Source organism: Schistocerca gregaria, chromosome 3, assembly GCF_023897955.1.
Source record: "Schistocerca gregaria isolate iqSchGreg1 chromosome 3, iqSchGreg1.2, whole genome shotgun sequence".
In the NCBI taxonomy this organism is placed as follows: Eukaryota; Metazoa; Arthropoda; class Insecta; order Orthoptera; family Acrididae; genus Schistocerca; species Schistocerca gregaria.
In genome coordinates, this window is record NC_064922.1 from 359,451,962 (window position 1) to 359,473,466 (window position 21,505).

General features: G+C 45.1%; 1 protein-coding gene across 7 annotated transcripts in view; it reads right to left on the reverse strand.

The window, feature by feature from the left end:
- Nucleotides 1–21,505, reverse strand: part of LOC126354052 (anoctamin-7-like) — a 725,127-nt gene that overhangs the window by 158,931 nt on the left and 544,691 nt on the right. For all 7 annotated transcript variants that reach the window (XM_050003410.1, XM_050003407.1, XM_050003408.1 and 4 more), the window contains exon 3: nt 2,259–2,633. In XM_050003410.1, coding sequence (XP_049859367.1) covers nt 2,259–2,633 — 375 coding nt within the window. The remainder of the gene's footprint in view (nt 1–2,258; nt 2,634–21,505) is intronic.

Below are 21,505 nucleotides of genomic sequence, written 5' to 3' on the forward strand. Positions count from 1 at the left end.
AAATGTACACTAGCTTTTCAGATCTGTAGCGTTACGCTTTCTAGTAGAAATGCCATATGCGATATGGGATCAAGTCTTTCCAATCAACCACATACCATCATTGGATCCTGTGGAAATGGCTTTTAATGATTACAGCCACTAGTGAATCAGGCTCTGCCCCACCATCCTTGCCGCGTTGTGCATATGATCGTTCCAATTTAAGTCGGAAGTGAGCAGAAGTCGGCGAGTACTGCATCTACACCTTCTGCAACCTGACAAACAGGTTGAGCTGAGTTAATGCGACATGACTGCTTTTTTTTGACCACTTGATGAAAATGGGAAAATGTTATAGCTCTGCCAACCATATATGATGTGTAAGGTCATAGCCAAATGAAGCTTTCTCCTGTACCACGAGGTAGAAGTAGAAAAAACAGTATGGGAACTTAAAGAATGAGAATTTTGCTGCCGCAGTGTGGTGCATTTCCAAACTACATACAGGTATTTCAGTTGGAAGGAAATCTGCATTCCGCAGGGTGCATTCATGTTTGTCACCCAGACATTCTCTGTCATATAGCATCCAACAGAAAATAAAAAATACAAACTATAAAAACTCCACTAACATTATCAGCTAGAGAACCATATAAGATTTTTACAGTATCCCTGTCTTATGATTATATATAGCAAAAATACTGACTGTATGTTGACATCAAGCATATGCACTGAAACCCATTAAATATACAAGTATTGATCCACTCAGTGATTGAAGTCGCCTGCACAGACCAGTGTAAAGTTTCATTGCCTTTACGGTAGGAGGACCATACCCCACAGACAATCAGACTCAAGAGAGGGTCCCTGTGTTGTTTGATGCACTGTTCTTTTCTGCTGTAACAGGTCCAAGCAACTTATGACACAGCTTTGTAAAGAATGACAGCTAACTCTAAATATAGATAAATGTAAATTAATGCAGATGAATAGGAAAAAGAATCCCGTAATGTTTAAATACTCCATTAGTAGCGTAGCGCTTGACACAGTCACGTAGATTAAATATTTGGGCGTAACATTGCAGAGCGATATGAAGTGGGACAAGCATGTAATGGCAGTTGTGGGGAAGGCGGATAGTCGTTTTCGGTTCATTGGTAGAATTTTGGGAAAATGTGGTTCATCTGTAAAGGAGACCGCTTATAAAACACTAATACGACCTATTCTTGAGTACTACTCTAGCGCTTGGGATCCCTATCAGGTCGGATTGGGGGAGGACAATTTAGAGGCGGGCTGCTAGATTTGTTACTGGTAGGTTTGATCATCACGCGAGTTTTACGGAAATGCTTCAGGAACTCGTGTGGGAGTCTCTAGAGGAAAGGAGGAGTTCTTTTCGTGAATCGCTACTGAGGAAATTTAGAGAACCAGCATTTGAGGCTGACTGCAGTACAATTTTACTGCCGCCAACTTATATTTCGCGGAAAGACCACAAGGATAAGATCATAGAGATTAGGGCGCGTACAGAGGCATATAGGCAGTCATTTTTCCCTCGTTCTGTTTGGGAGTGGAACAGGGAGAGAAGATGCTAGTTTGTGGTGCGAGGTACCCTCCGCCAAGCACCGTGTGGTGGATTGCGAGTATGTATGTAGATGTACACCACCACACATTTTGGTTTGTCCACCATGAAAGACGTTTTTTAAAATTGTTTTTTTAAATTTATAGCAGTTAGAAATGGCTCTGAGCACTATGGGGACTTAACTGCTGTGGTCATCAGTCCCCTAGAACTTAGAACTACTTAAACGTAACTAACCTAAGGACATCACAAACATCCATGCCCGAGGCAGGGTTAGAACCTGCGACCGTAGCAGTCGCGCGGCTCCGGACAGAGCCTAGAACCGCGAGACCACCGCGGCCGGCCATAGCAGTTAGAAAAATGTTCCTTAATTTGTAATGTTATATGATTACATCCTTCCTTTCTCTTCTCTTTTATAGAACTAAACCATGTGAAATGTGTTATTTGTAATAAAAATAACTTTACATCTGAGACTGTCTCTCCATATTTTTGTCCAGCTCACGTATAACTTAAACGAAAATGCAAGGAACATGTAGATCGTATGGGTGGGGAAACGCATTGGAAGAAGAAATGCAGGACGGCCATACGAGAGAGAAAGAAAGAGAGAGAGAGAGAGAGAGAGAGAGAGAGAGAGAGAGAGAACCCCAACTGGCAATTTGCCTAATATATGAGATGATGATGATGATGATGATAATAATAATAATAATAATAAAAATAAAGACGAGACCTCTTCCATGTGGAGGCCGGATCGCTGCAGGTTGCCCATGAAGCGCTGCCGCCAGAGCTCCCGTCGCGAGGAGCGTTTGGCGGCGGCGGCAGAGCCGTGGTGCGCCGCCATCACGGGGTCTCCCGAGCCCAACGTGGAGCGGCTGCCGCCTCCGCGCGACCCACCGCCGCCGCCGCCCCCGCTCTCCTCGTAGACCAGCACGAAGTCGATGCGCCGGCGGCCGTCGCGGAAGAAAGTGCCCGCCTGCGGGGGCGCCGCGCCGGGTCCCGCCGCCGAGGATCCTCCAGGCGCGTCCAGCCCGCCCTCGCAGTCGCCCGAGCCCGAGTCCTCCACGCTGCCGCGCGCCGCCACGCCCGTGTCCGACGAGTCATCGTCCTATGGATGGGACAAACGGACCGATTAAAGCCGATGCCGGTACAGCGCGCGAAATGCCGCGGCCGCTAGGTGCGCTGTCGCCTGGGAAACTTGAGAGTGCAGCAATGGTGGTGGGGGTCACAGCGAGCGCTGTAGGGGAAGTTCCGTTTCAAACTAAACCCACTCTAACATTTTTCTTGTAAATATGAAGTGGAGCTCCTCCGTGCTCACATACTGGTGACCATTAAAAATCGATCTACTGTCACTTCTGCTTTCGTTAGTATCTAAAAAGAATACCACCGAAAACGTAGCGCTTTATTTTCACCTGACTTTTTATCCATTTGTAACTTTCAGAGAAGCCCCAGGAGTGGGGAATTTTGAGTGAAACCTACGCCCTTCTCTGGCTGCCGTGTCAAAATTTGATTCTTTTGCCAAAACACAGCGTAGCTTACACTGTCTCACGTCACTAACATGTTGTGCACACAACTGTGAGAGAATTCTGAATCAATTGTCTACTAAGTTTTTTAATTGAGGAACTTAGGAAAAGTAAAGTCAATAATTATGAAAAAGCACATCCTCAGTACAAAATGGTTCAAATGGCTCTGAGAACTATGGGACTTAACATCTGAGGTCATTAGTCCCCTAGAACTTAGAACTGCTTAAACCAAACTAACCTAAGGACATCACACACATCCATGCCCGAGGCAGTATTCGAACCTGTGACCGTAGCAGTCGCGCGGTTCCAGACTGAAGTGCCTAGAACCACTCAGCCACCCCGGACGGCTCCTCAGCATAAAATAACGTATAATGTCTTCACATATGTTGTTCCAAAATCCATAGCATTTCTCGTTTCATCAGCTATCGATGGCCCACAAAAAAAAAACAACATTCTTTCGCCGAAAAAGTCTGCAGTTGTTGGAATAACACCTAGATATTGAAGTTTTACATAATAACTATATGGTGAAATACTTTATCATTTACCAAAATCTCACTTCGATATCTGAAACCGTTTATGAAATAAGGAATGTTGTTATTATTTCACTCTGGCTTTATCGCTGGCGCAGCGCGATCGCAAATGAGTCTGCTACATCAGATCAATTCTTTCGACACTGGTGACAGATACCTCTGTCCAAACCTAAAGAAGAATTCAATATGTCAGTTAAATTTCATATGCAACATCATAAGAGGTGTGATTGGAAAGTTTTAAGAATGGATCCGCTACTGCTTACTGGTTTGGTGGGCAGGTACATGGAGGGTGGAGAGTGAGTAATTGCCTTGTCCTTGAGCGCCCTCTGAAAGGAAACTGCGTTTCCATTATTCAGTTCGTTGTGGCAGCTGGTTGAGTGTAGGTCTGTTAGGGCATATTGCTGGATTCTGTCTGCGTGGAAATGGACGTAAAAACGGAGCAAGGAGTTTGCGTGAAATTTTGTTTTAAAACAATCAGGAAATCAGCTTCTGAGACTTAAGAACTATTAAAAACAGCTTTTGGAGGTAATTGTATGAGCCAGTCAAATGTTTTTGTCTGGTTCAACAGATTTAAAAATGGTCGCGGATCATTTGAAGATGAACTATGGTCCGGCTGTCCTTCCACCTCAAAAACGAATGAAAATGTTCTGAAAGTTCGCGACAGTGTGCTTTGATCATAGACTTACTGTTAGGGAGATGGCTGATGAACTTAAATTAAGTTTCTATGCAGTGAAGTCAGTTTTATCTGAAGATCTGAACATGTGTCGAGTGTCCGCAAAATTCATTCCGAAAGTGTTGTCAAGTGACCAGAGACAATACCGACTTCAAGTGTGGCGCGAACTGATTAATCGCACTAAAAATGGCCCAGATTTGTTAAATAGGGTAATTACACGTGACGAAACGTGGGTATATGGATATAATCCTGAAACAAAAGTGCAGTCTTCGCAGTGGAAGACTCCAGGTTCACCACAACCGAAAAAAAGCACGGCAAAGTCGAAGGTGAAGGTGAAGGTGAAGGTGAAGACAATGTTGGTGATTTTTTTCGACTCTACCGGTATTGTGCATCATGAATTTACCCCTGGAGGACAAACAATTAACCAGGAATACTACAAATGTGTCCTTGAGTTTTTGCGTGAAAAGGTGCAGAAGAAAAGACGTGCATTGTGTAAGGACAGCAGTTGGCTGCTACGCCATGACAATGCTCTGGCTCATCGTGCCTTCTCCATAGTTGAATTTTTGACGAAATTCAAAATACCTGCGCTTCTACAACCGCCATATTCCCCTGATTTGACCCCTGCGGACTTCTGTTTACTAAACTGAAATTTTCACTGAAAGGGAAGAGATTTGACTCCATTGAAGACATCCAGGCAAATACGGAGAGTGTCCTTAATACACTCCAGGAAAAAAAAAAATCAGGAATTTTTCTAAAAGTGGAAACACCGCTTGAGTCTGTGTGTTCTGTCAGGGGACTATTTTGAAAGAGATGCATCACAGTAGCATGTAAGTACCACCATTATACAATTACAAGCCCATTCTTAAAACTTTCCAATCACGTCTCGTATATGTAACATGCAGCAAATGCAGAATCATAAGGCCTTTGCACACTTTTCCTAATTTCGCGCAGTGTAGTACTTTTCAAAAAATATCGCAATAACTATGACTATTAACGAAATGATGGGCACATCATCATGAACCTGACGTATAAAGCTGTAAGTAAAGCAAAAATGAAATATTTTTACCGAATAATTTCTGTAAAATACACTCCTGGAAATTGAAATAAGAACACCGTGAATTCATTGTCCCAGGAAGGGGAAACTTTATTGACACATTCCTGGGATCAGATACATCACATGATCACACTGACAGAACCACAGGCACATAGACACAGGCAACAGAGCATGCACAATGTCGGCACTAGTACAGTGTATATCCACCTTTCGCAGCAATGCAGGCTGCTATTCTCACATGGAGACGTTCGTAGAGATGCTGGATGTAGTCCTGTGGAACGGCTTGCCATGCCATTTCCACCTGGCGCCTCAGTTGGACCAGCGTTCGTGCTGGACGTGCAGACCGCGTGAGACGACGCTTCATCCAGTCCCAAACATGCTCAATGGGGGACAGATCCGGAGATCTTTCTGGCCAGGGTAGTTGACTTACACTTTCTAGAGCACGTTGGGTAGCACAAGATACATGCGGACGTGCATTGTCCTGTTGGAACAGCAAGTTCCCTTGCCGGTCTAGGAATTGTAGAACGATGGGTTCGATGACGGTTTAGATGTACCGTGCACTATTCAGTGTTCCCTCGACGATCACCAGAGGTGTACGGCTAGTGTAGGAGAACGCTCCCCACACCATGATGCCGGGTGTTGGCCCTGTGTGCCTCGGTCGTATGCAGTCCTGATTGTGGCGCTCACCTGCACGGCGCCAAACACGCATACGACCATCATCGGCACCAAGGCAGAAGCGACTCTCATAGCTGAAGACGACACGTCTCCATTCGTCCCTCCATTCACACCTGTCGCGACACCACTGGAGGAGGGCTGCACGATGTTGGGGCGTGAGCGGAAGACGGCCTAACGGTGTGCGGGACCGTAGCCCAACTTCATGGAGACGGTTGCGAATGGTCCTCGCCGATACCCCAGGAGCAACAGTGTCCCTAATTTGCTGGGAAGTGGCGGTGCGGTCCCCTACGGCACTGCGTAGGATCCTACTGTCTTTGCGTGCATCCGTTCGTCGCTGCGGTCCGGTCCCAGGTCGACGGGCACGTGCACCTTCCGCCGACCACTGGCGACAACATCGATGTACTGTGGAGACCTCACGCCCCACGTGTTGAGCAATTCGGCGGTACGTCCACCCGGCCTCCCGCATGCCCACTATACGCCCTCGCTCAAAGTCCGTCAACTGCACATACGGTTTACGTCCACGCTGTCGCGGCATGCTACCAGTGTTAAAGACTGCGATGGAGCTCCGTATGCCACGGCAAACTGGCTCACACTGACGGCGGCGGTGCATAAATACTGCGCAGCTAGCGCCATTCGACGGCCAACACCTCGGTTCCTGGTGTGTCCGCTGTGCCGTGCGTGTGATCACTGCTTGTACAGCCCTCTCGCAGTGTCCGGAGCAAGTATGGTGGGTCTGACACACCGGTGTCAATGTGTTCTTTTTTCCATTTCCAGGAGTTTAGTTAGAGAAAGACTGCATGGCGCGCGTCTCGATTCTGTCATCGCTGATCGGCCGAAAGGTGGAAAACCTTACCGGCCTCCCCTTCCGAACAAACGAATGAATGCGCTTCGGCCACCTATCTTGCGCGAGTTTTTCGGTAATCGTTTGGTCTCAATTGTAACATATGTTTTTAATTTTTTACTAATAACCGAGTACAAAAGCGAAATATCAGTTAACGATAGTAACTGTGTTCATATTTTTCGTTTTTAAATAAACGACATTTAAATAAGGACTAATTTTTGTTTGTAAAATTTGCATCGGTTTGAAATATTGCATTATTAAGAAAATGGGAAAACAATGGATGCTATTTTAATAAAAAATACTGACAGAGACGAGCAACCAACACACAGCATAAGAATTCGTACAACAGTGTCTGTGTTGCCGGCTGTGCGTCGTGGCGTAGTGTGTGCAGTGTGGAAGCCTTGCCCCCACTTGGCCTATAAGATAGTTTCTCGTTGTCGTTGCCGGATGTTGCTGTATTGCAGAATAGCATCAACTCTAGTCTGGAAATATTTTTACGAAGTGACGTAGCAATTAAGTGCAATGTTTCATTTGCTTTTTTTGTGGTTTTAGGGCGCACAACTACAGTGGTCATTAGCGCCCTGACTAAGTTAGGAATGCACTGCGAGGCACAAGGTTAAAACAGCAACTAAAAGGGACAACACTATGAAAGACGTATAACAGGCATAGGATTAAAGCACAACAGCATAATCAAACGTCCTTAGACAGGTGTGTCAAGTTGATAACACGAAGAACGCGAGCAGCAGCTCCTGGGTCATCCGCTAAAATGGCATCCAGAGTACACGGGAGGCCAAGATCAAGAAGCAGTGTAATAAAATCCGGACAGGACGTTAAAATGTGGCGGACCGTCAGCAATTGCCCACATGGAGAGAACGGCGCCGGCGCAGACGTCAGCAGATGGCGATGGCTGAACCGGCACTGTCCAATTCGTAGGCGTTGAAGGAGGCGGCGAAAGCCAACTCCAGGGGGTAGCAGGGCAGAGACATACAACCCGTATTGACGGTCGAGAGAGTCGTCAAAAAAGGAACGATACGATGGGTGGTCGGGCATTGACAGTAGCCGACAGGCAGAACGACAAAGCAGTATAGCGCCGGTAGGTGAGTGGCAATTCACCGGCTTCAGCATGAAGACTGTCGACGGGACTAGTATAAAACGCTCCGATCGCAAGACGTAAACCCCGATGTTGTAAGGAGTTGAGACGGCGTAAGATGGACGGACGTGCAGAGGAGTATACGAAGCTCCCATAATCCAGTTTGGATCGGACGATCGACCGATATAGGCGAAGTAGGACGGTTCGATCCGCTCCCCACGACATACCACTGAGAACACGGAGGACATTTAGAGAACGGGTACAACGGGCAGCCAAATATGACACATGTGGAGACCAGCTAAGTTTCCTGTCAAATGTAAGACCTAACAATTTTGTTGTCTCCACGAATGGGAGAGCAACGGGACCGAGTCGTAAGGACGGTGGGAGAAAGTCTTTGTAGCGCCGGAAGTTAATACAGACCGTCTTCTCGGCAGAAAAACGGAAGCCATTGGCGACACTCCAGGAGTAAAGACGGTCAAAAGAACGCTGAAGACAGCGCTCCAGGAAACATGTACCTTGCGCGCTGCAACAGATGGTAAAATCGTCCACAAAAAGGGAGCCTGATACATCAGCTGGGAGGCAATCCATGATTGGACTGATCGCTATGGCGAAGAGAGCGACGCTCAAAACTGAGCCCTGTGGCACCCCATTTTCCTGGCGAAAGGTGTCTGACAGGACAGAGCCCACACGTACCCTGAACTGTCGATCCATTAAAAAGGAACGAATAAAAAGAGGGAGGAGACCGCGAAGGCCCCATGTATGCATGGTGCGGAGAATGCCCGCCCTCCAACAGGTGCCGTAAGCCTTCTCCAAATCAAAGAACACAGCCGCGGTAGGGCGCTTCCGCAAGAAGTTATTCCTAATGAAGGTCGACAAGGTAACCAGATGGTCAACAGCAGAGCGGCGCCTACGAAATCCACATTGTACATTGGTAAGTAGGCGTCGAGATTCGAGCAGCCAAACCAAACGAGAGTTAACCATTCGCTCCATCACCTTACAGACACAGCTGGTAAGCGAGATGGGTCGATAACTGGAAGGCAAGTGCTTGTCCTTCTCCGGCTTAGTAATCGGTACAACAATAGACTCGCGCCAGCATGCGGGAGCATGTCCCTCAATCCAGATGCGATTGTAAGTACGAAGAAGGAAACCTTTACCCGCAGGAGAAAGGTTCTTCAGCATCTGAATATGAATAGGATCAGGCCCTGGAGCGGAGGACCGTTACCGGGCAAGTGCATTTTCGAGTTCCCGCATGGTGAATGGGGCATTGTAACTTTCACGATTCGAGGAGTGGAAGTTAGGTGGCCTAGCCTCCTCTGCCTGTTTTCGGGGGAGGAAGGCAGGGTGGTAATGAGCGGAGCTCGAAACCTCTGCGAAAAAGCGGCCGAAGGCATTGGAGACATCCTCAGGGGCCACAAGGACGTCATTCGCGACCGTCAAGCCAGTAACTGGTGAGTGGACCTTAGTGCCACATAGCCGGCGCAGAATACCCCAAACAACAGAAGGAGGAGTAAAACTGTTGAAGGTGCTTGAGAAAGCAGCCCAGCTGGCTTTCTTGCTTTCTTTAATAATACGACGACACTGCGCACGTAATCGTTTATAATTGATACAATTCGCCACTGTCGGGTGGCGTTTAAAGGTGCGTAAAGCACGTCAACGAACACGTAAAGCGTCTCTATATGCTGCGGTCCACCAGGAGACTGGTACGCGACGTGGGGAAGAAGTAGTGTGAGGGGTGGAATATTCAGCAGCAGTGAGAATGACTTCCGTGAGGTGTGCGACCTGACTATCGCAGCTTGTGAAGGTTTGATCCTGGAAGGTCGCCCTGGAAGAGAAGAGCCCCCAGTCTGCTTTGGAGATGTTCCAACTAGTTGAGCACGGAGAGGGGGGTATGATGCAGGAGATGGGTAACACACGGGAAGTGGTCGCTCGAGTATGTATCAGAAAGGGCAGACCACTCAAACCGGCGTGCAAGTTGGGTAGTACATACAGAGAGGTCTAAATGGGAATAGGTGTGAGATGTGTGTGAAAGAAAAGTAGGGGCGCCAGTATTGAGGCAGACAAGATTGAGCTGGTTGAAAAGGTCTGCTAACAGGGGGCCCCTCGGATAGGATGCTGGAGAGCCCCAAAGAGGATGGTGAGCATTGAAGTCTCCAGTTAACAAAAATGGTGCAGGTAGCTGAGCAATAATTTGCATCATGTCTGCCCTGGTAATGGCAGACGACGATGGAGTGTAAACAGTACAAATGGAAAATGTAAAAGTGGGGAGAATAATGCGGACGGCAGCTGCCTGCAGGCCGGTGTGTAATGTGATGGGATCATAGTAGGTATCATCCTGGACCAGCAACATAACCCCTCCATGAGCCGGAATACCTGCCACAGGGGGTAGGTCAAAACGCACAGAGGTGTAGTGTGCCAAGGCAATTTGATCGCATGGGCGTAGCTTTGTTTCCTGGAGGGTTACGACGAGCGGACGGTGCAAGCGGAGCAGCAATTTCAAGTCCTCTCGATTGGAGCGAATGACGCTAATATTCCAGTGAATAAGTGCCATTGTGACAAGAAGAAGATGCAAGAAGGGGTCATCTCGAAGGCCACTGAGGGCCCGGCTTCGAGCGAGCACTGCCGCCGCTATCAGGAGTCGGACAGTCATCGTCTATTTGTTCTATAGGTTCATCGGCCATTTTGTTAAGACGGCTGGGAGGGGGAGCTTCCTCCGCTGGTGAACGGCCACATGTTCGGCTACCAGCGGTGCGGCCAGGCGAAACGGATGACGGCCTGGGGGCGGCAAACCGCTGGGTGGCGCAGGAGAAGAAATGCGCCGTGGGAAGGAGAACTGTGCTTCCTATGAGCCTTCTTGGAAGGTCGTTTTGTGGAGTATTGGTCGATGGCTGAGAGTTCGAGGTACGTAGGAGGTCTGCACGAGACGGTTCCTTCTTGAAGGCCCGTGCATCTGACTTCTGGGTCTTCGTCTCGGCAGAAGCTGATGAAGGTGCTTGTGTCGGAGGGGTGACGGGAGGAAGAGGAGACGTCGACCGGGCCATCTTAGCACTGGCCGAACGGACGACCGTAGTGCTGAAGGTCAGATCGCATGTCTGCGTCGCCACCTCCCTGGTAGTCCGAGGAGAGGCGAGGACAGTACTGTATTTCCCCGCTGGGAGCATCTTGGGCTTCCTACTAGCAAATAGCTTGCGAGCAGCCGAGGTGGACACTTTCTCTTTGACCCGAATTTCTTGGATACAGTGTTCTTCCTTGTGGATGGGACATTCGTGGGAGGACGCTGGATGGTCACCGTGACAGTTCACACAACGAGAAGACGGAGGTGGACAGTCACCCTCATGGGCATCCCTGCCACAAGTGACACATTTAGCTGCATTGGAACAAGACTGGCGAGTGTGATTAAAACGCTGACACTGATAGCAGCGCGTAGGTGTCGGGATATAGGGGCGAACAGAAATAACCTCGTAGCCCGCTTTGATGCGCGACGGCAGCTGAACACTATCAAAGGTCAAGAAAAGTGTCCGGGTCGGTACAAGGTCATTGTTGACCTTTATGACCCTATGGACAGCCGTCACGCCCTGCTCAGCGAGAAAAGACAATCTCCTCGTCAGTCAATCCGTCGAGTGATCTAGTATATACCACGCCACGAGACGAATTTAAAGTGCGGTGAGCCTCCACCCAAACAGGGAACGTGTACAGGAGTGTGGCCTGAAGCAGTTTTTGTGCCTGAAAGGCGCTCTCAGTTTCTAGTAACAAGGTACCGTTCCGCAACCTGGTACAAGACTTGACCGATCCGGCTATGGCATCTACGCTTTTCTGGATAACGAAAGGGTTGACAGAGGAAAAATCCTTTCCGTCCTCAGATCGAGAAAATACGAGGATCTGTGGGACAGGCGGTAGTACTTTTGTCACTGGTGGCTGGTCAAGTTTCCGTTTGTGGGCAGAAGTCGAGAGAGAAGAAGAGAAATCCGTTGCGGAGGAATCCCCCATGATTGCCAGCGTCTCCGATGGCGCGCTCCTTCCTTGTGGGGACTCTCAGAGGGCACTCCCGCCTTAGGTGAATGTTTACACCTCAGGTCACACCTCCGGAGAAATGGACGGAGGGACCAATCGGCATGGTCGGAATGTGTCAGCTCAGGCAATCACCCCTCCCTGGGCCTGGCCTTTACCAGGGGGTACGTGCGTGCCTTACTTGTCTACCCAGGGCGGGGAATTACGCGTCACCCTGTCACCGGCTACGCGTGCGAACGCGTGGGTCGGCCTTCAGGCACGCACAGGGAGGAAGGAAGAAGAGGAAAAAGAAAGGAAAGGAGAGAGAGAGAGAGAGAGAGAGAGAGAGAGAGAGAGAGAGAGAGAGAGAGAGAGAGAGAGAGGACAGACTGTCTCAAGCGCCGAGGCGGAGAGCAGAGAAAGCAAGGAGGAGGAGGAGGAGGCAAGGAGGAGGAGGCAAGGAGGAGGAGGCAAGGAGGAGGAGGCAAGGAGGAGGAGGCAAGGAGGAGGAGGCAAGGAGGAGGAGGCAAGGAGGAGGAGGCAAGGAGGAGGAGCCAAGGAGGAGGAGGCAAGGAGAAGGAGGCAAGGAGAAGGAGGCAAGGAGAAGGAGGCAAAGGCAAGGAGGCAAAGGCAAGGAGGCAAAGGCAAGGAGGAGGAGGCAAGGAGGAGGAGGCAAGGAGGAGGAGGCAAGGAGGAGGAGGCAAGGAGGAGGAGGCAAGGAGGAGGAGGCAAGGAGGAGGAGGCAAGGAGGAGGAGGCAAGGAGGAGGAGGCAAGGAGGAGGAGGCAAGGAGGAGGAGGCAAGGAGGAGGAGGCAAGGAGAAGGAGGCAAGGAGAAGGAGGCAAGGAGAAGGAGGCAAGGAGAAGGAGGCAAGGAGAAGGAGGCAAGGAGAAGAGTAAGTAAGAGAGAGATGGAGAAGAACAAAGAAAGGAACCAACCGAAGGAAGGAAGAAACCAGAAGAAGTGAACAAACCAAAATGACCGCAAATATAGGTCGTTGAACCGTCCGTCTCCGGACGCAGGCGCTAACTACCCCCTTGAGGGGGAGGGACTCCTTTTAGTCGCCTCTCACGACAGGCAGGAGTACCTCGGGCCTATTCTAACCCCCGGACCCGCAGGGGGGGTCATTTGCTTTGTAAGATTAAAGGTTTGTCTGCCATTTCTATGGAACAATAAAAGAGGAAGGATATTATCGTTACAGTAATAGCCGGCCGCTGTGGGAGAGCTGTTCTAAGCGCTTCAGTCCGGAACCGCGCTGCTGCTACGGTCGCAGGTTCGAATCCGGCCTCGGGCATGGGTGTGATGTGCTTAGGTTAGTTAGGTTTTAATAGTTCTAAGTTAGGGGACTGATGACCTCAGATGTTAAGTCCCATAGCGCTTGGAGCCTTTTTTGTAACAGTAATAAATTAAAAACATCACGTCAAGTCATTCACAATATACAATAAAAAACAGAAAATAGCTGATCTGTTGCCCGTGTCTGCATAGTGTAATATTTCTGGCTTAGTCAGCCATCATATAAGGCTCCAAGAAGCTGTTCCCAGAGAAGTGGAGATGCAAACAGTATATAGATGACGAAATGTGGTGTGAGGTACCTGTGACAGATGTTAGATTCGGCACCATTCCGGTGAGAAAGACCGCCTGCATAATGCTACTGCTCTGTGATTGGTTGCCGTGTTCGGAGCAAGGGCGCCAAAACGTTAAGGTATAGTTATTCTTCTTCTTCTTCTTATTATTATTATTATTATTATTATTAAACTACTCATTGGAATGAGTTCACTTTTTAATATAAATTTCTCTCATCAGCTATCAGTCAGTCATTTTAGAATTATTAAAAACAATTTAAATTAACAAAAGACTGACGAAATTGCAGACGAAGCACTTTGGAAGCGTTCGGGTCACGCTTTTTCTGGAATGGCGCATGAAGTGTTTCGGGCTGTTCGTCACTTTGGATTAGGCAGCCGAAAGAACAGACATGTTGTCTGTCGTAGGATATGTTTCCAATTTTTATTGAATTTCCTGTTCGTGACTCTGGATTAGGCAATCGAGACGTACAGTCATGTTGTCTATGGCAGGATGTGTTTGCCAGCTGTTGTTGTTGTTGTTGTTGTTGTTGTTGTTGGTTGTTGTTTTCAGTCGTTAGACTGGTTTGATGCAGCTCTCCATGCTACCCTATCTTGTGCAAGATTCTTCATCTCCCACTACCTACTGCAACCTACATCGTTCTGAATCTGTTTAGTTTATTCATCTCTTGGTCTCCCTCTACGATTTTTACCCTCCACGCTGCCCTCCAATTCTAAATTGGTGATCACTTGATGCCTCAGAACATGTCCTACCAACCGATCCCTTCTTCTGGTCAAGTTGTGCCACAAACTTCTCTTCTCCCCAATCCTATTCAGTACCACCTCATTAGTTATATGATCTACCCATCTAACCTTCAGCATTCTTCTGTAGCACCACATTTCGAAAGCTTCTATTATCTTCCTGACCAAACTAGTTATCGTCCATGTTTCACTTCCATACATGGCTACGCTCCATACAAATACTTTCAGAAACGACTTCCTGACACTTAAATCTATACTCGATGTTAACAAATTTCTCTTCTTCAGAAACGCTTTCCTTGCCATTGCCAGTCTAAATTTTATAACTTCTCTGCTTCGACCATCATCAGTTATTTTGCTCCCCAAATATCAAAACTCATTTACTACTTTAAGTGTCTCATTTCCTAATTAATTCCCTCAGCATCACCCGACTTAATTCGATTACATTCCACTACCCTCGTTTTGCTTTTGTTGATTTTCATCTTATATCCTCCTTTCAAGACATTATCCATTCCGTTCAACTGCTCATCCAAGTCCTTTGCTGTCTCTGACAGAATTACAATGTCTTCGGCGAACCTCAAAGTTTTTATTTCTTCTCCCTGGATTTTAATACCTACTCCAAATTTTTCTTTTGTTTCCTTCACTGCTTCCTCAATAGACAGATTGAATAACATCGAGGAGAGACTACAACCCTGTCTCCTTTCCCAACCACTGCTTCCCTTTCATGTCCCTCGACTCTTGTGACTGCCATCTGGTTTCTGTACAAATTGTAAATAGCCTTTCGCTCCCTGTATTTTACCCCTGCCACCTTCAGAATTTGAAAGACAATGTTCCAGTCAACATTGTCAAAAGCTTTCTCTTAGTCTACAAATGCTAGAAACGTAGGTTTGCCTTTTCTTAATCTTTCTTCTAGCTTCTAATATAAGTCGTAGGGTCAGTATTGCCTCATTTGTTCCAATATTTGTACGGAATCGAAACTGATCTCCCCCGAGGTCAGCTTCTACTAGTTTTTCCATTCGTCTGTAAAGAATTCGCGTTAGTATTTTGCATCCGTGACGTATTAAACTGATTGTTCGGTAACTTTCACATCTGTCAGCACCTGATTTCTTTCGGATTGGAATTATCATATTCTTCTTGAAGTCTGAGGGTATTTCGCCTGTTTCATACATCTTGCTCACCAGATGGTAGAGCTTTGTCAGGACTGGCTCTCCCAAGGCCATCAGTAGTTCTAATGGAATGTTGTCTACTCCCATGGCCTTGTTTCGACTCATGTCTTTCAGTGCTCTGTCAAACTCTTCACGCAGTATCGTATCTCCCATTTCATCTTCATCTATATCCTCTTCCATTTCCATAATATTGTCCTGAAGTACATCGCCCTTGTATAGATCCTCTATATACTCCTTCCACCTTTCTGCTTTTCCTTCTTTGCTTAGAACTGGGTTTCCATTTGAGCTCTTGATATTCATAGAAGTGGTTCTCTTTTCTCCAAAGGTCTCTCTAACTTTCCTGTAGGCAATATCTATCTTACTCCTAGTGAGAAACCTCTACATCCTTACATTTGTTCTCTAGCCATCCCTGCTTAGCCATTTTGCACTTCCTATCGATCTCATTTTTGAGACGTTTGTATTCCTTTTTGCCTGCTTCATTTACTGCATTTTTATATTTTCTTCTTTCATCAATTAAATTCAATATTTCTTCTGTTACCCAAGGATTACTGCTAGCCCTCTAGCCCTCGTCCGTTTACCTACTAGATCCTCTGCTACCTTCACTACATCTTTCAAAGCTACCCATTCTTCTTCTACTGTATTTCTTTTCTCCATTCCTGTGAATTGTTCCCTTATGCTCTCCCTGAAACTCTGTACAACCTCTGGTTTAGTCAGTTTAACCAGGTCCCATCTCCTTAATTTCCCACCTTTTTGCAGTTTCTTCAGTTTTAATCTACAGTTCATAACCAATACATTGCGGTCAGAGTCCACATCTGCCCCCGGAAATGTCTTACAATTTAAAACCTGGTTCCCAAACATTTGTCTTACCATTATGCCAGTATTCTGTATTAAAAGATTCACTCCAGTAATCAGCCAGCCGGTGTGGCCAAGCAGTTCTAGGCGCAGTCTGCAACCGCGCGACCGCTACTGTCGCAGGTTCGAATCCTGCCTCGGGCATGGATGTGTGTGATGTCCTTAGATTAGTAAGGTTTAAGTAGTTTTAAGTTCTAGGGGACTGATGACCTCAGATGTTAAGTCCCATAGTGCTCAGAGCCATTTTACAGTAGTCATGACGCAGAGACAGGTGCCACAAATAGTGTAAAGATACATTTTCGTAAACACCGTGTGTGATCATGTACTTTGCTGTTCCAGAAGGTGTTGTCTTAAGATCATGTAGACCCTCGTGTGGCTATATTAAAATACCCGAGTGGCATCCCAAAGAAGTGATACATTATTTCAGAACAGAAGCTCGCTAAAAGTCAGTTTCACCATCAAGATACAGAACCTACGACGTGCGTTCTGTTTTCTGCGCTGGGAGCATCAACTTCAAGACAGCAGGTCAGTGAACTATAACGGAACCTTCGCATTCCACACAGTGCAGTGGAAACAACTAGGCGCCTCACGTGTACTGCATGCACAGAACAAATGTGCTCCGTGACACGCCATCTGCAGTAATGCAGAGAAGGTAAAGGAGGATGATGGTTATTAACACCAACAATCAACTCATTCTTCCTTTCTTACCTTAATAGCTATTACGTCTGTTTGTAGGCCTTGTAGACATTTTTGAGTGGTATTCAACCACGTACCATTTTACGAGAACAGCAGCTAACGGTGAAAGAACTAATATTTTTTATTTTCCTGTTTAATTAAATATTTTGATTCTACGATCTCGAAACAGAGTCAAAATTTTTTGAACCATTGTTAGATTTCTACGTCTCTATAATAGGAAACAACAGAAACAGAAAACCGAAAATTGGTTATTTCAGAAACCTGTTATTTTTGAGCTGTTTTAACAGTCAGGTGAAACTGGGGTGGAAAAAATGGATATAACCGTTCAAATCAAATGGCTCTAAGCGCTATGGGACTTGACATTGGATGTCATCACTTCCCTAGACTTAGAACTACTCAAACCTAACCAACCTAAGGACATCACACACATCCATGTCCGAGGCAAGATTCGAACCTGCGACCGTAGCAGCAGCGCGGTCCCGGATTGAAGAGCCTAGAACCAAAGGATATAACCGGAAACACGTTGTTTCAGCGATAACCGCCATTCCTATATGTCATGTACTGCCAAAAAAGCCGCACAGCTGCTGTGTACCACACAAAAGACGGTCACGCTTCACCATGTCTCACCATATCCTATTTCATGTGGAATGACAACTTATGCGAACAGTTGCAGAGCGTCGCCATCGGTAGTACACGTAGTCCAGTGGTAGCCAAAGTCTTCATGGAACATTTTAAAGCATAGCAACGGACGTGGCACTCTGTAAACCTAAGGTGTGGTACAGATACGTCGACGATACCTTCTTCGTGTGGAGCCTTTGCAAGGAGCAGCTCTGTGATGGCTGATTGAAAACGGTATGTTCCAGTGTTTCAAATTTAAAGCATGTCCTTAAAAGAATTAACTGTCTAACTTCTGCCAATCTTGACCTGTATTCGTTGCTTACTATGACAATAAAGATTAATTTTGTGTAAAATTTTAACATTTTATTCAAAAATGAAACTACCTCTTTAAAATAACTGATTGCCTTTTGCCAATTTCTTCTTGCATTCGTTGCTCTCTTATAATAAAGATCAATTTTGAGAAACATTTTGGAATTAACTTTTTGTTGTTGTTGGGACTCAGAGCGTAGCCCTCTTCGAGAAAGTTAGAAATCGATTGTTTTTGGCTTAAAGTGTTCTCTGGGGTGTCTGCTTTATTGTCATAGTAAGCAACGAATACAGGTCAAGATTGGCAGAAGTTAGATAATTGATTGAAACACTGGAACATACCGTTTTCAATCAGCCATCACAGAACTGTTCATCCCAAGTTTTCCAAAACCTCTTATGTTATTACTTGATCTGAAAAAAGAAAGAACTTCGAAAGCCATTCACAGCAGAAAAAAATTAGTCGACATCGCAGCAAATGTGACAGCATGCAATATCAAGGACGGCCTAACAGGCATTATGAAAATTGTGAAAGTGTTCGAACTTTAGATCGGATCAGCCTGTTAATTTCTGCACAAAAGCGGACGAGAAGCGTATCGATCGAACAGAGCAGAGGATGTAAAAGAGGTCCGCAGGACCACCATGGTCGCGAAGAAAATCAAGGACGACCTCCTTTGGATTTGGAAGGATTGCTGCATGGTCCACGTATCGCTGACTAGAAGTATATTTGATGTCACTGTAAAAAGTGTAAACAAAAACTTTGAACGAGGTTTTCTCGAAACCTTATTTTTCAAACTGACGGAAATCAGAACCGTACATAGCATTTATGGGGATTTGATATCACCATTCTACATTAAATTTCCTGTCAGTATACGTAGCCGTTTAGAGGTATCTGCAAACATGTATTTTCGGTGCACGATTTTGTCTCAAGTTCTTGGGCGACGAGAATGACTTTCTGTCAGCACGTCAACATTACGCCTGAACTTAGCATTTTCCAGTTGTCCTATGCATGCTGATGAAAAATATATTGAAAATGATCGACACAAAATTATTTTGTTACAGGTCCAAGAATAGGGCTTCGGAATTTCTCATCGATGACTGAAAGGGGTCCTTCAACCTGGTGCAGCGGTTACGGGGAGCGTCCGATGTGGACACAAAAATGATCTCTTTTAGACAAAAGCGTAAGGAATAAATATGTATCATCAGATTTGACGTTACTTTTTTTTTTACTTGAAATAATCGTGAAAATCACCTACTTTCCATGGTCTTAAAGAGGACTACCAACTTAATGTTAATCCCGGGAAGTACGATCGACAGATCAAATTCCGCCACTGACAGTCTTCGAAAAGTAGTTGTGGAACAAATAAAAAACATAATAAAACAAAAATATTAAGAACACGTGAGTTAATACTAATTTTACTGATCTTTAGTGACGAAAATTTCAAACTATATACGTAGGTTAAGATAAATTAAAATTTGGAATGTTTACAGAACTGATACAATGTCAGAATAAAACAAATATGCAATTTTATCATATTGGTCAAACAAAAGTGCCTAATAACTTAATTATTGCAACCAAGTGCTGTAAAAATGAGTCTGAAATTTTTAACTAAATTAGTCTAACAGTTTGTATGTAGTAATTCAGCTACGGAGTAGAAGGAATTGGGCACCAAACGGTCTTTCAGGCTCTGTTTAAACTGTGATTTGTCTGAAAGTATGCTCTCAATGACTGCTGACAGCTGATTGAAAATGTGTGTTGATGGGTATTGGACACCTTTTTGGAACAAGTTAGTGATTTCAAATTTTTACTCAGATTGTTTTTATTCCTAGTATTGATATTGTGTACTCAACTGCTGCATGAAAAGAGACATTATTGACAACAAACTTCTTTAAGGAATAAATATGCCGAGCAGCAGTAACTAATATACTAAATTCTTTGAGTAGGTTTCCGTGTGCTGTTCTTGAATTTACAAAGAAAGTCTTATTACACACTTTTTCACTCTACAAATTTAGAGAAAGGTAAACGAATTATGCCAGTTTTTTGTATTTATGTCTATTGTCACCCGCTCCAAGAAAATGCGCTGTAATTGCTCAGTTTAAATTTATTGTCACTAATTCTCTATTAAGCGACCCTTAAAATCATTGTCGTACTACATCCCTCTGATGAACTGCGATTTTCCTACTCAACAAAATGTAATCGTATTGTTTTGCTCTCATTTAACACGTGAATATGAATGAAATTTTGCTCCACTCCTCTCCCTAGGGACTTTTTTTTCACTCACATCCTGCACCCTGTGAAAATGCTTGCACTATACTTCTTGTTTGTAAATCGACTGATCAAAAATGGAAAGTGACTAGGACCTTGATCAAGCGTGACTTCCTTCTAACCGTACGGTATATGTTATATTGCATTTAGGAACTTTCGGGTAATTGAACATGTATCAATTATTACGAATTTCTGTAGTTGTATATATAAGTTTGGATGTAGCTGTATTGCATTGATGTACTGGTGGATATTGTGTGGTATGACTCCTGTAGTTGATAGTATAATTGGTATAATGTCAACTTTATCCTGATGCCACATGTCCTTGACTTCCTCAGCCAGTTGGATGTATTTTTCAGTTTTTTCTCCTGTTTTCTTTTGTATATTTGTTGTATTGGGTATGGATGTTTCGATTAGTTGTGTTAATTTCTTCTTTTTATTGGTGAGTATGATGTCAGGTTTGTTATGTGGTGTTGTTTTATCTGTTATAATGGTTCTGTTCCAGTATAATTTGTATTCATCATTCTCCAGTACATTTTGTGGTGCATACTTTTATGTGGCAACGTGTTGTTTTATAAGTTTATGTTATAAGGCGAGCTGTTGATGTGTTATTTTTGCTACGTTGTCATGTCTTCCGGTGTATTCTGTATTTGCTAGTATTGTACATCCGCTTGTGATGTGATCTACTGTTTCTATTTGTTGTTTGCAAAGTCTGCATTTATCTGTTGTTGTATTGGGATCTTTAATAATATGCTTGCTGTAATATCTGGTGTTTATTGTTTGATCCTGTATTGCAATCACGAATCCTTCCGTCTCACTGTACATACTGCCTTTTCTTAGCCATGTGTTGGATGCGTCTTGATCGATGTGTGGCTGTGTTAGATGATACGGGTGCTTGCCATGTAGTGTTATCTTTTTCAAATTTACTTTCTTCGTATCTCTGGATGTTATGTGATCTAAAGGGTTGTAGAAGTGGTTATGAAATTGCAGTGGTGTAGCCGATGTATTTGAGTGACTGCTTTGTGTATTTTGCTAGTTTCTGCTCGTTCTATAAAGAATTTTCTTAAATTGTCTACTTGTCCAGAATGTAGGTTTTTTATATCGATAAATCCCCTTCCTCCTTCCTTTCTGCTTAATGTGAATCTTTCTGTCGCTGAATGTACGTAATGTAATGTATATTTGTGGCATTGTGATCGTGTAAGTGTATTGAATGCTTCTAGGTCTGTGTTACTCAATTTCACTACTCCAAATGAGTAGGTCAATATTGGTATAGCATAAGTATTTATAGCTTTTGTTTTGTTTCTTCCTGTCAATTCTGTTATCAGTATTTTTGTTAGCCTTTGTCTATATTTTTCTTTTAGTTCTTCTTTAATATTTGTATTATCTATTCCTATT